Source organism: Carex rostrata, chromosome 5 (genome assembly GCF_964058835.1).
Source record: "Carex rostrata chromosome 5, lpCarRost1.2, whole genome shotgun sequence".
Taxonomy (NCBI): Eukaryota; Viridiplantae; Streptophyta; class Magnoliopsida; order Poales; family Cyperaceae; genus Carex; species Carex rostrata.
In genome coordinates, this window is record NC_135922.1 from 13844356 (window position 1) to 13854758 (window position 10403).

Here is a 10403-nt window from a genome sequence, read left to right on the forward strand (position 1 = left end):
AACGCGAGAGAGAGGACACAAGGAGGACAAAATGAGGAGATGGTTCTATTTCATGTAATGTACGGCGAATTTGTCCATCGAATCCAAAATTGACAAAAACAATGTTGAGACTTAAGATCGACTTGCAAGTAGCATGAAATGTATGCTTTTATTACTTAGCGAGCCCGATACAAAAAATGTTCATATGATTGAAATTATTTCCTAAAATTTACTCGTTATTTATGTCTGAACTATGATCGGATTCAATCAAATAGTTTGGTTCGTCTCATTATAACACACTCTAGCGACCAAATATAATGGTCCTTTTCCTTAATTTTTTTTTTTTTTTTTTGTATATAGTACTTCGAATATATTTTAATTTGTAAACAAATGATTTATTATCAACCTCGTTGAATTTAATACCAACATTGTGCATAAATGTAATCTAATTATGGATTGTTTACTGTCATATATGATTGTCAATTAAAGTGATCAAATAAGGTAATAGACAATTAATATATTTATTAGGATGTGATCCATAAATGTGTAGAACAATTTAGGCAAAGATCAAATCATTGATGAACTAATTTAGAAATTTGTAATTCAAAAATCTGCCTTTATGGAGGGTTGTGCCATCTGCACGAATATCGATGCAGTCGCACAACTTTTGATGCGCCAGCACGATTTTTGATGCACAACACATTATACCTTTTTTAATTTTGGCAGATAACCATAAATGTTATTATATATAAGGATTGGTCCCCAAGGCACAAGGTAACCAAGAAAAGCACAAAAACTGAACATATATTTTTCTCTTAAGAAAAATACAGTTCTGTGTGTCTTCTCTTCTTCTTCCACCATCAAAGAATAAAGAAGAGAAATTAATTAGAAAATATGGAGAGGATTTCTCAAGAGCTATACCTTGCTGTTTTTGAAGACTTATTCCTCGACTCGACGACAAAGACGAGAAGGACTTCTTGCAATTGAAGACTTGTCTTGTGCTCATGGAGACAGCTTGCTCTACTATGGCTTTGGTTATTCCATGACAAACGACATGGAATCATGTATTATGTTCCGCACTTATGATTTATATTTTGGGTCTCTTTGGCATAGGACGGTCCTTAGGTTAAGGTGGGGAACTGTTTCTCCTTCCCCGGGGTGTAAGTGTTTGACCCCTAGATGAGATGTAATTGTTTGATCACTAGATAAGACGTAATTGTTTGGTCTTTTATGATTCCCTAACAAGTAGTATCAGAGCCTTTCTATGCCGAAGGATTAAGTCTTTTAGGATCTAGAGAGTAAGAAATTATTAATGAATTTTTCATTGTTTTGGTGGATCTTTTTTTTATTGTTTTAGATTTGAAAATTTTGGTTTGGAGAGCACAAAACTTATAAAAGTTTGTAGTCATAATTGTCTATTTTTCAGTTATTAAGTTGGTTAAAATTTGCTAGAAGATTTTCATTTGAAAGTGGAAAATTTTAATCAAATCGGTCCTGGTAGATTTTGTACAACCCTCCGTGTGGACGAACAGAGGCTATGCAAAATTCCACATAGCCTTTATTGGCAAATTTTAATAGGCAGTTATGGATTTTCTTTTGGTTTTTGGTGAAATTTATTTTTGATAAATTTCCTAAAACAGAATATACAGATTTTTCTAAGTTTCAAAGGTTATTTAAGGTGCTTCCAAAATTATGAAATCTCTCTAAATCATGGGTCAATTTCAGCATAATAAATGCAGTTTTATAGCTCCTCAGAAAACAGATTTGGCCGCACGGATTTTAATGTGACAGCACAGTTTTTGATGCAAACGCACAAAATACCTTTTTCAAATTGGCAAATCGCACTAAAATTTGTGGAGACCACAGAGCTCTCTGATAAATTATAGAATATTTTCTAAGATTAAAATTACAGTTATTATGATGCAATGATATTTATTTATTTAATTGCACTTTTGTTTTATGGCTAAGGTATAAATTATAATTCTTATAAAGGTATTAAAGTTGTATGTCTCTTGAATTGAATTAATTGAGTCCTAATTGTACCTCTTTTGACAAGATTAATTTAAATTCATTTTACAAAATAAAGTTAAGGTACAATTAATGGATGTAATCATTATCGGCTCAAAGGAAGGTAATGGTTACAAAAATTATTTGTGCAAATGAGTGATAATAAAGTATAGTGATGATCAAAAATTTTACACATATGTTAACATTGTCGGCCCAAAGGAAGGCATGTTGTTCGGTATGTTCTAGGCTATCAGTATTTTATTATTGCGCCAAAGTATCATACGAAATTGAACCGTTACCCAAAGGTAGCCGCTTAATGGAAACCAAAACTTTGGTTTTAAGATGGTTTTTAAGTCTCATAAAATGTGATGATTTATTAAGATAAGTTACGATACTATGAATGTAACAATGTTGAGGAAAGTTTTGTCTAGGCAAGTCTAAATTCGAAGTGTATCCTTAGGGATCCCTGACTTGCCTGGAAACTTACCTGGTTGTGAAATTCATATGTATAGTAACAAAAGAGAAAATCATTTCATATATTTTGAGCAAGTTGGGCCTTTATTTGAATGTAATTTATAAATTCAGATTTTTTTTATTCGTGTTGTTATTTGTGATTTTTAGTTTGCGATTTTTCAGTTAGCATTGTTAAAAGCCTAAACATTATTTTTTTTTATGTTGAATGGAACCAACTTCAAATTTTGACATGAGAACATAGTAATAGTTCTCGGTGTCATGGATCTGGACCTTGCGTTTAGAGAAACTTGTCCCACTATTACGGATACGAGTATTTCTGATCAAAAGAAGGAAAATAAAAAGTGGAACAAGTCTAATCGCATGTCTTATGATAATGAAGAGGTTCATGAAGAGGCATTAAGGGGCGCGATTTCATATTTGATTGTTACATTAAGGAATTTTTGGAGGACATTGAGAAAAAAATCATTGAAAATGAAAACAAATTTCAGACAAAAATGACCCATGTTGGTACAACCTCCAAAATTAAGGTTTTAAAAAAGAGGAAAAAATCAAATAAAATAAGGGATAATAAAGAAGCTGCAGTGTACACTCAAAAGAAATTGGAAAAAGGGCAAGATAATTGCCATATCGAATGATACCGATTATTTCTTTTGTTGTAGAGTTGGACACAGGAAAGAACATAGCCATAATTTCATACTTGGCATGTTGAGAATAGTATATCTTTTCTTTTGATTTGTAAGGAGATTAATTAACTTTTATATCTGGATACAATTAATGAATAGATTGAAACTATTCATATAAGTGTATTTTTTTGCAATGCTGCATAAACTATCAAAGTCAAGTGATGATGAAAGACTCATCTTTGTGGGCAATCGTAATAAAATTAAGGTGAGAGCTATTGACAATTATATAGATTATTTTTGAGAAAACTAGATTTTTAATTGAATTTATATGAAATATTTATGATACTGTCTTTTAGACAATAAAATTTATGTTTTAAACAGATATGAACTTATGATAAATTGGTTTATGTAATTTTATTTACAAAAATTTGTTTTATTTCAAAATTTAAAACAAGTTAATTCTGATTTTCATTTGGATTATAATAATCTATATTTTTTTTATGTCAATAGCTCTTATTTAGAAGCCTTGCATATAGATAAAAGAAGTATTTGGTAAAATTGACATGTCAATAGGTATAATCGCATGTGTCTAACCACGTGTCGTGCCGTGCCATGACTAGATTTTTCACATGATGTGCCGTGTCGTGCCAAAGTTTCAAAAGATGGTCATGGCACGGGACACGCGAGTCATGGCACGGGACACGCGAGTCACGGCATGTAACTCACATGCATGTCATGCCGTTCTGTAACGAAGCCAGCTCTGTTGTGCCATTTTTCCACCTAAATATGGTACAGTGAAATAGTTGAGAAGAAGACTCTTCGTAGTTGAGCAATTAATCCCAATTCTTCATAGTTGAGCAATTAAATTCCATTGAAATTCCAGTTTTTCCCATTATTAATCTGCCTCCCAAAAGGCAAAAATTCCACTTTTTTTTTTAGCAATTAATGATTATTAATCCCAATGCCAGCTTGGGTTTTTTCCAGTGAATGAATGTGAATCGTGAGGGTCGGATCATTCAAATTAAATTTAGGGAATGCGGAAAGATTTAACTTTTAATTTATTTAAACTATTAACAATTCAATTTTTAAAAATCACACAATATTTTTTTAAAAAAGAAAAAGAATAACAAAGGCCTGCTAATATTATGCATACACCTGTTATAATTAATTTCACAACATTATTTTAAACAACGGGAACCAAAAAAAAAAAAAAACAAAGTAATAAAATTACATTATATTTCAAAATAGCCTTCTTAATTTTTTAAGTTTTTCCTCGAAAAAACAAGAAACAACCTAAGAATGGTAATATTCAACATAAACAGAAAGACCAACACGCTCAAGCTAAATATAGCAACACAACCTATATCATAACAAATTCATTGGATCTTGATCTCACAAACATGCAATATCTCACACCCTTGTTGAGGTTTCTAGTTCTCTCTCAACACCCTAATAACAAATTTGAATCCCTCATGTACATGACACAATCAGGTTATGCCTCGCACGAATCTTAAAGTGGCTCCGTGAATCTAAACAAGTCTGAATTCTTATCGGGCTCGATCGGGAGCTAATCTAACAAGTAAGGTATTGCAGAGGATGAATGCTACTAATAACAGGCTAACAGCCTAATACAATTCTTAATTATTATAAATCCCTCTCAAACCAAGTTGTCATATACCTATTTAAAGTCATCTCAACCTAAACCCTAATTTCTATCCTTGCATTTTCCCCCTCCTTCCTTCCGCCTCATCCAATCAATCCTTCATACCACCTATCTACCTTCTCTCTCTAGATTTCTGTTTTCTCTGCCTAAACAATGGGTTGCGGTGGCTCGAAAGAGGATGTGGCCACTGCCAACACCGTGAAGAAGCAACGCTCATTTTTCAGAAGGAAATCAAGCAATTCCACTAGCAAATCATCTGAGGCGATCGCCGTAGAGAATCAAAAGAACACAAAAATTGTAAACAAAGGAAAGACCGAGGAGAAAACTGAGTCTCCGAAAAAAAGTGAGGAGGTAAAAACTGAAGCCTCACAAAATTCCGGAGATAAAATCGTGATCTCCGAGAAGTCGATCGAGGAGAAAACCGAAACTGTTGAAAAGGTTGAAGAGAAAAATGAGGCCAAGGAAAAACCTGAATTAGAAACGGTGGTACAACTCAAGAGCGAGGATGAGGCAGCAATTGTGAAAACAAACGATGAGACGCTACCGGAATCTACAAAAGTTGAATCGTTATATGAAGGAGGGGAAAACAAGGTGGTCAAGCTCGATGAAGCATCGGTTATTGATACTTCAACTACCAGTATTGTTGATCAAGAACAACTAGTACATGATGACAATGCAAAGGAAGAGATCAAGGATTCTACGGTGATTGCCGAAGCATCCGAGAAGAAAGAAGAGATCACATCTAAGGAGGTTGATGGTAAGATCTAATTTTGGATATGAAATTTTCCATTTTACTGAAGTATAACTAAGATTTCAGGCATTATTATATACATATTCTATTCCTTTATAAATGCATCTTTCAGATTCCTTTTTGTTATTTACTAGTTGTAGTGGAATCAAGTGGAGAAAATTCTTCGGAGTTGAAAGAGATGGCATCAAATGAAAAAGCGAATGTAGAGTTGAAAGAGACGGTATCAACCGAAGAAGCAAGCACAGAGTTGAAAGAGACGGCATCAACCGAGGAACCAAAAACAGAGTTGAAAGAGACGGCATCAACCGAGGAAGCAAACACAGAATTGAAAGAGACGGCATCAACTGAGGAAGCGAACGCAGAGTTGAAAGAGACGGCATCAACCGAGGAAGCAAAAACTGTGGTAGCTATTATAGAAGAAAAAACCTTACAAGAGAATCCAGCTATCAAAGAATCTGACAAGTAAAGATTGTTAAAAATTAGACCTTGAAATTCAAAGATTGAGCATCTAGATTTTAAAGTTACAATATTGCTTTATGTCTCCTTTTCTTTAAGATCTATCCCTTTTGTGTAACATATGATGTTGTATCCGTTTCTTCATCGATGATTAAACCTTGTCATTTATTGGTGCATTTTTATTTTTTTTCTTCTCCAAATAAATAAGAAAAGTGCCTGAAATTTATTTTAACAATGAGAAAAAAATTAGACGAGAATATATGGTCCAAAGGCCATAAAATATTGGAAAATACGAGTAAAATAAAACTAGCTCAAGGTCCCAAGTCCCAAATGGGGTCAAAAAACAAACGAATGGTTGTAATTGTTTTCCAATTATTTTTAGAATGTTATAAGACAGAAATTTAGGAAATTAATATCCTATATATATATTATATACATCCATATATACATGAGCCAAGTCAAGATTTTTAGTATAGAATGGAACAAATTAATAGAATGAGCCATAATTTCATAATTATTTTGAATATTAAGTCTATTTTTATAAAAAAAAAAATCAAGAAAAGCATAGGATTATAAGCATATTTTGATTAAAAAATTTAGGGTGAGACATAAATTATAATTTTTTGTGAAAAAGGTATAAAACAAAAACATGATTTTAAAACTTTTTTGAGTCGGAGGAAAGTGCCTCTTTGAATTTATGTAGCTCACGCATTACATATATAATTGTATTTTCAAATGAAAAATAGCACCATTATATATAATTAACTACTGCAAAATTAAGAATTGTCTAAACTTGAGAATTTCGTTTGATGAATATATTCTTTATAAATAAATATGAAATTACAATTATTATTAATCTCCAACATCATGGTAGAAATTGAAAAAAAAAAATACAAACGATAACCTAATAACATAATATTCTTAAAAACAGTAAGGCACGGTAACTCCAAAAAAAATAGTAACATAGCTAATATATATAAAAACAACAAGACTAAATACATCTTTTTTTTCTTCTTCTTAGGAATAGCATACAAGTAAAACACTTGTAGTTAGCAATTATTTTGATCTGAATAGATCCTTCGATTGAAATAAAAATTAAAAAGCACATCATTTTTTCTATTCACCCCTATAAATATAAAAATGAAAGTAAAGTTTTCTTATATATGACATGCAAGGGAAAATATATTTTATTTACATTCTTAGGAAGCAAAATAATCAGAAAGAGATGACACTAAAAATTTCCTTTAGTAATCACTAATCACTAATGGATTTATATATATATATATTATTTTTTTGCCTACAAATTTCTTGGCCGTCTGATCAAAATCACATGGTTGATGCGTGTTAATCAATGTTCTATACGTTGACAACACATAAGGCAATACGGCCCAAACCACATAGTAGGTCCTGACCTATCTGATCTCCCTTGATTTTCTATGGAAATCGGAATATAACAAATAGTCGGAGGTTGTTATGTCGAATTGTCTAGCAAGATTGGGCTGTAAAAGAGGACTGCTTCACGATATACCACACAGACGCAGCAGCATAAATCTCTCATATGAAAAAAGAAGCAGCTTACGCAGGCGGGACGGTTCGAACGGCAGATAAATGGACGTTTCGTCCGGATGTTCAGATCTAACGGTTGCGAGTGCCTCTGGCAACAATTTTGTTATGATCTGCTGTGTTGCCTCGTAACTTCGTAAAGAAGAACATATGTTTGCTGACATCATGGCCGTAGCCAAAGATGAATTCCGCATCCTCTGAGATATCTCATATTTTGCGTGACTTTTTGGAAAATTTCAACCGTTGCAATACATTCTGCGCGAATCTCAAAGCTTAAATAATACTGCCCCCCTACACTGAAAAAAAATATAAATTTAATACGAAGACTTAGTTTTGTAGCCCGGCTGAGGAAACTCAGAAATCAGAGTTCTTGGTGAGTATATAAAATAGTTCCAGTGAGGCGATCGCAATTGAAATATTGTAATCCGAGTAAAACTGGATGTTCTTGAGCTCACCAAGGCATTTGATGAGCTTAAATCCAAAACTTGTTATATCAGTTTTAAACGACAAATTTAAACCGTTAAAATCCATCTAGTTCACAAAATGATGAAATTACATTCCAAGATTTTAAGTTTTCGAATTATTTTATTTTAAAGTCAAGCAGTCCAAATTAAAAGGTTTATAATTTAATTTTAGTGCATTTATTTTTTTAACACTTTTTGACCACTTGACTCTATACAATATTAATTTGAAATTCTAAAAACTTTACATGTAAATTCATCATTCGTGAAGTAAATCGGTTTCAAATATTTATATTTATTGTTTGAAGCTAATTTAATAGATTTTGGAGTTAAGCTCACCAAACACCTTTGTGAGTTTAAGAACACCCTAGTTCTACTCTTGTAATCCATTGCACTTCTAATGCAAATCTCAGAAATGAAGTTCAAGACATCAGTAATTTAAATTTGATAGTTCTTTGTAAATTAGTTATATATTGATTAAAATTTCATCATACTTAATAAAATCCTCACCATGTGCTCACTTATCAACTAACTAGCGCTGCATTACTTTTTGAAGAGTAATGGATTTGTAGGAGCTGGGGATTGAAGTTGGAGGGAGTTATTAATTAAACATCTGGCAAGGAAACTAATGTTCTCTGTTGTAAGTTAAGATATGTTCAAAATATACACTCACAAATAATACTTAAAAGGTATTTCTCCGTAAATTTTAAGAACTGAAAAAATAATTTTACTGCCAGACATTTCAAGAAATTTTTCTTAGAGTAATGATTTTGTCCCCCTCACTTTAGTCCCCTAACAGTCCCCCTAACGGTCAAAGTCAATAAAGAGAAATAAAATATATCATTTCTCTCCCAGTTTCATTTTCCAGTTGGATTGGCTCTTTCTTTCTCTCCCAACTCTATTCTTTCTTGAAAGAAAACCCCTTTCTGCCTCCTCTGCTCCGCTCGATCTCCTCCGCCTTCTCCGCTCGATCTCCTAGTTGGATCCTCTCCGCCTCCTCCGCTCGTCTCACCTCGATCTCTGGCTGAAACTTCATCGGTCTTCGGCTTGACCTCCGTACCGACGTCGAAGGCTGAGGAGGTAGTGACCTTCAACAAGGCGGCTTTTGGCGCAGAGGAGGGTAGTCATGCATGCTGCTTCAAGCGCAAGTCTAACCAGAGAAATATTTTCTTTATAAGAACCTCTCAGTCTTTCTTTTCCCTCCTCTCCACCTCCAAAGTAGACATTTCTCTTTCACTATCAGCTCCAAGAAAGCTCGCAGTCATGGCGTTCGAAAAGGTCAAGGTCATCAACCCCATCGTCGAGATGGAAGGTTAGTATTTTCTCTTTTTCCTCTGATGTATTTTACAGTTTTTGATCTCTCGATCAGAGTCGCTTTACATCGATTGATCGACGGTTCTCCTGTCAAGATCTAAACTTGAGATCTGGATCCACTTGAAGTGTATACAAAATTTTTTAATTTCAAGCATTAGAAAAAAGATCACAATGATCTATGCATTAGATTGAAGTTTTAATTGCTGTTCCGATTTAGATTTTTAATTGCATTGGAAATGGTGTTACTTTTTACTAATCTGGTTTTGTGCTGTTTAATTAGATGATCAAAGGTGCGATCTTGGCACTTCATGAGAGGACTGAGTCAAGCTCCCATGCCATAGCCAAGCATACAAAAAATTTAAAGTCAAATATTGTTTCATAACAATACACACTTTCATGCTTAAGTATGAATACTAAGTGTTTTAGATATCAATAAATCATATAAAGTGTAAATGAAAAGAATAATAACACAAATGAGTGGATATGAATATTTCATGTCTTAACGGTTGGTAAAACATATGCATCACAGTAACACTAAAATTTGACCAAGTAGATATGAATACTTCCTGTCTTAAAAATTGATAAAACATATGCATCACAGTAACAACAAAATTTGACCAAGTAGATATGAATACTTGTTGTCTTAACTATTGTTACTTATTGTTTCATATATTAATTGTTTGAATATTGTCAATTTAAAAAAATGTTAAATTAAGATACTTTACAACGTAACAATTCATACTTCAGTTATTAGTATGAATACTTTTCTCGGATCAATATGTTCAAGCACCAAACAAATTAATTGATTCAAGTTGATTTACCACATAACAATTCACACTTCAATGTGTAAGTATGAATACTTGATATGTTATATATATTTTTTAAGAAATAAAAATGTCATATGTAAAGAATTCATACTTCACTTATAAGTATGAATACTTTATTAAGTGTCTATCAATACATTCAAGCACCAAATAAATTAACTGATTAACTGATTTAAGTTACTTTACACCATAGCAGTTCACACTTCAATGCGTAAGATATGAATACTTCATTTGTTAGATATGCATACTTCATGTTAAATATGAATACTTCTTGGAAGAGGTGGGGTG

General features: G+C 32.7%; 2 protein-coding genes across 3 annotated transcripts in view; both read left to right on the top strand.

Moving 5' to 3' along the window:
* Positions 1 to 10403, top strand: part of LOC144554178 (vesicle-associated protein 1-1-like) — a 76371-nt gene that overhangs the window by 29950 nt on the left and 36018 nt on the right. The gene's annotated exons all lie outside the window — the stretch shown is intronic.
* On the top strand, positions 4657 to 6133 carry LOC144554336 (uncharacterized). 2 transcript variants are annotated; one of them, XM_078302663.1, is made up of 2 exons: positions 4657 to 5503; positions 5638 to 6133. In XM_078302663.1, the coding sequence occupies exons 1-2, from the start codon at positions 4900 to 4902 to the stop codon at positions 5961 to 5963; spliced, it is 930 nt and encodes a 309-aa protein (XP_078158789.1). In that variant the 5' UTR covers positions 4657 to 4899; the 3' UTR covers positions 5964 to 6133. The 2 variants fall into 2 exon arrangements, with proteins under 2 accessions (XP_078158789.1, XP_078158788.1); XM_078302662.1 differs by having other exon boundaries at positions 4660 to 5503; positions 5632 to 6133.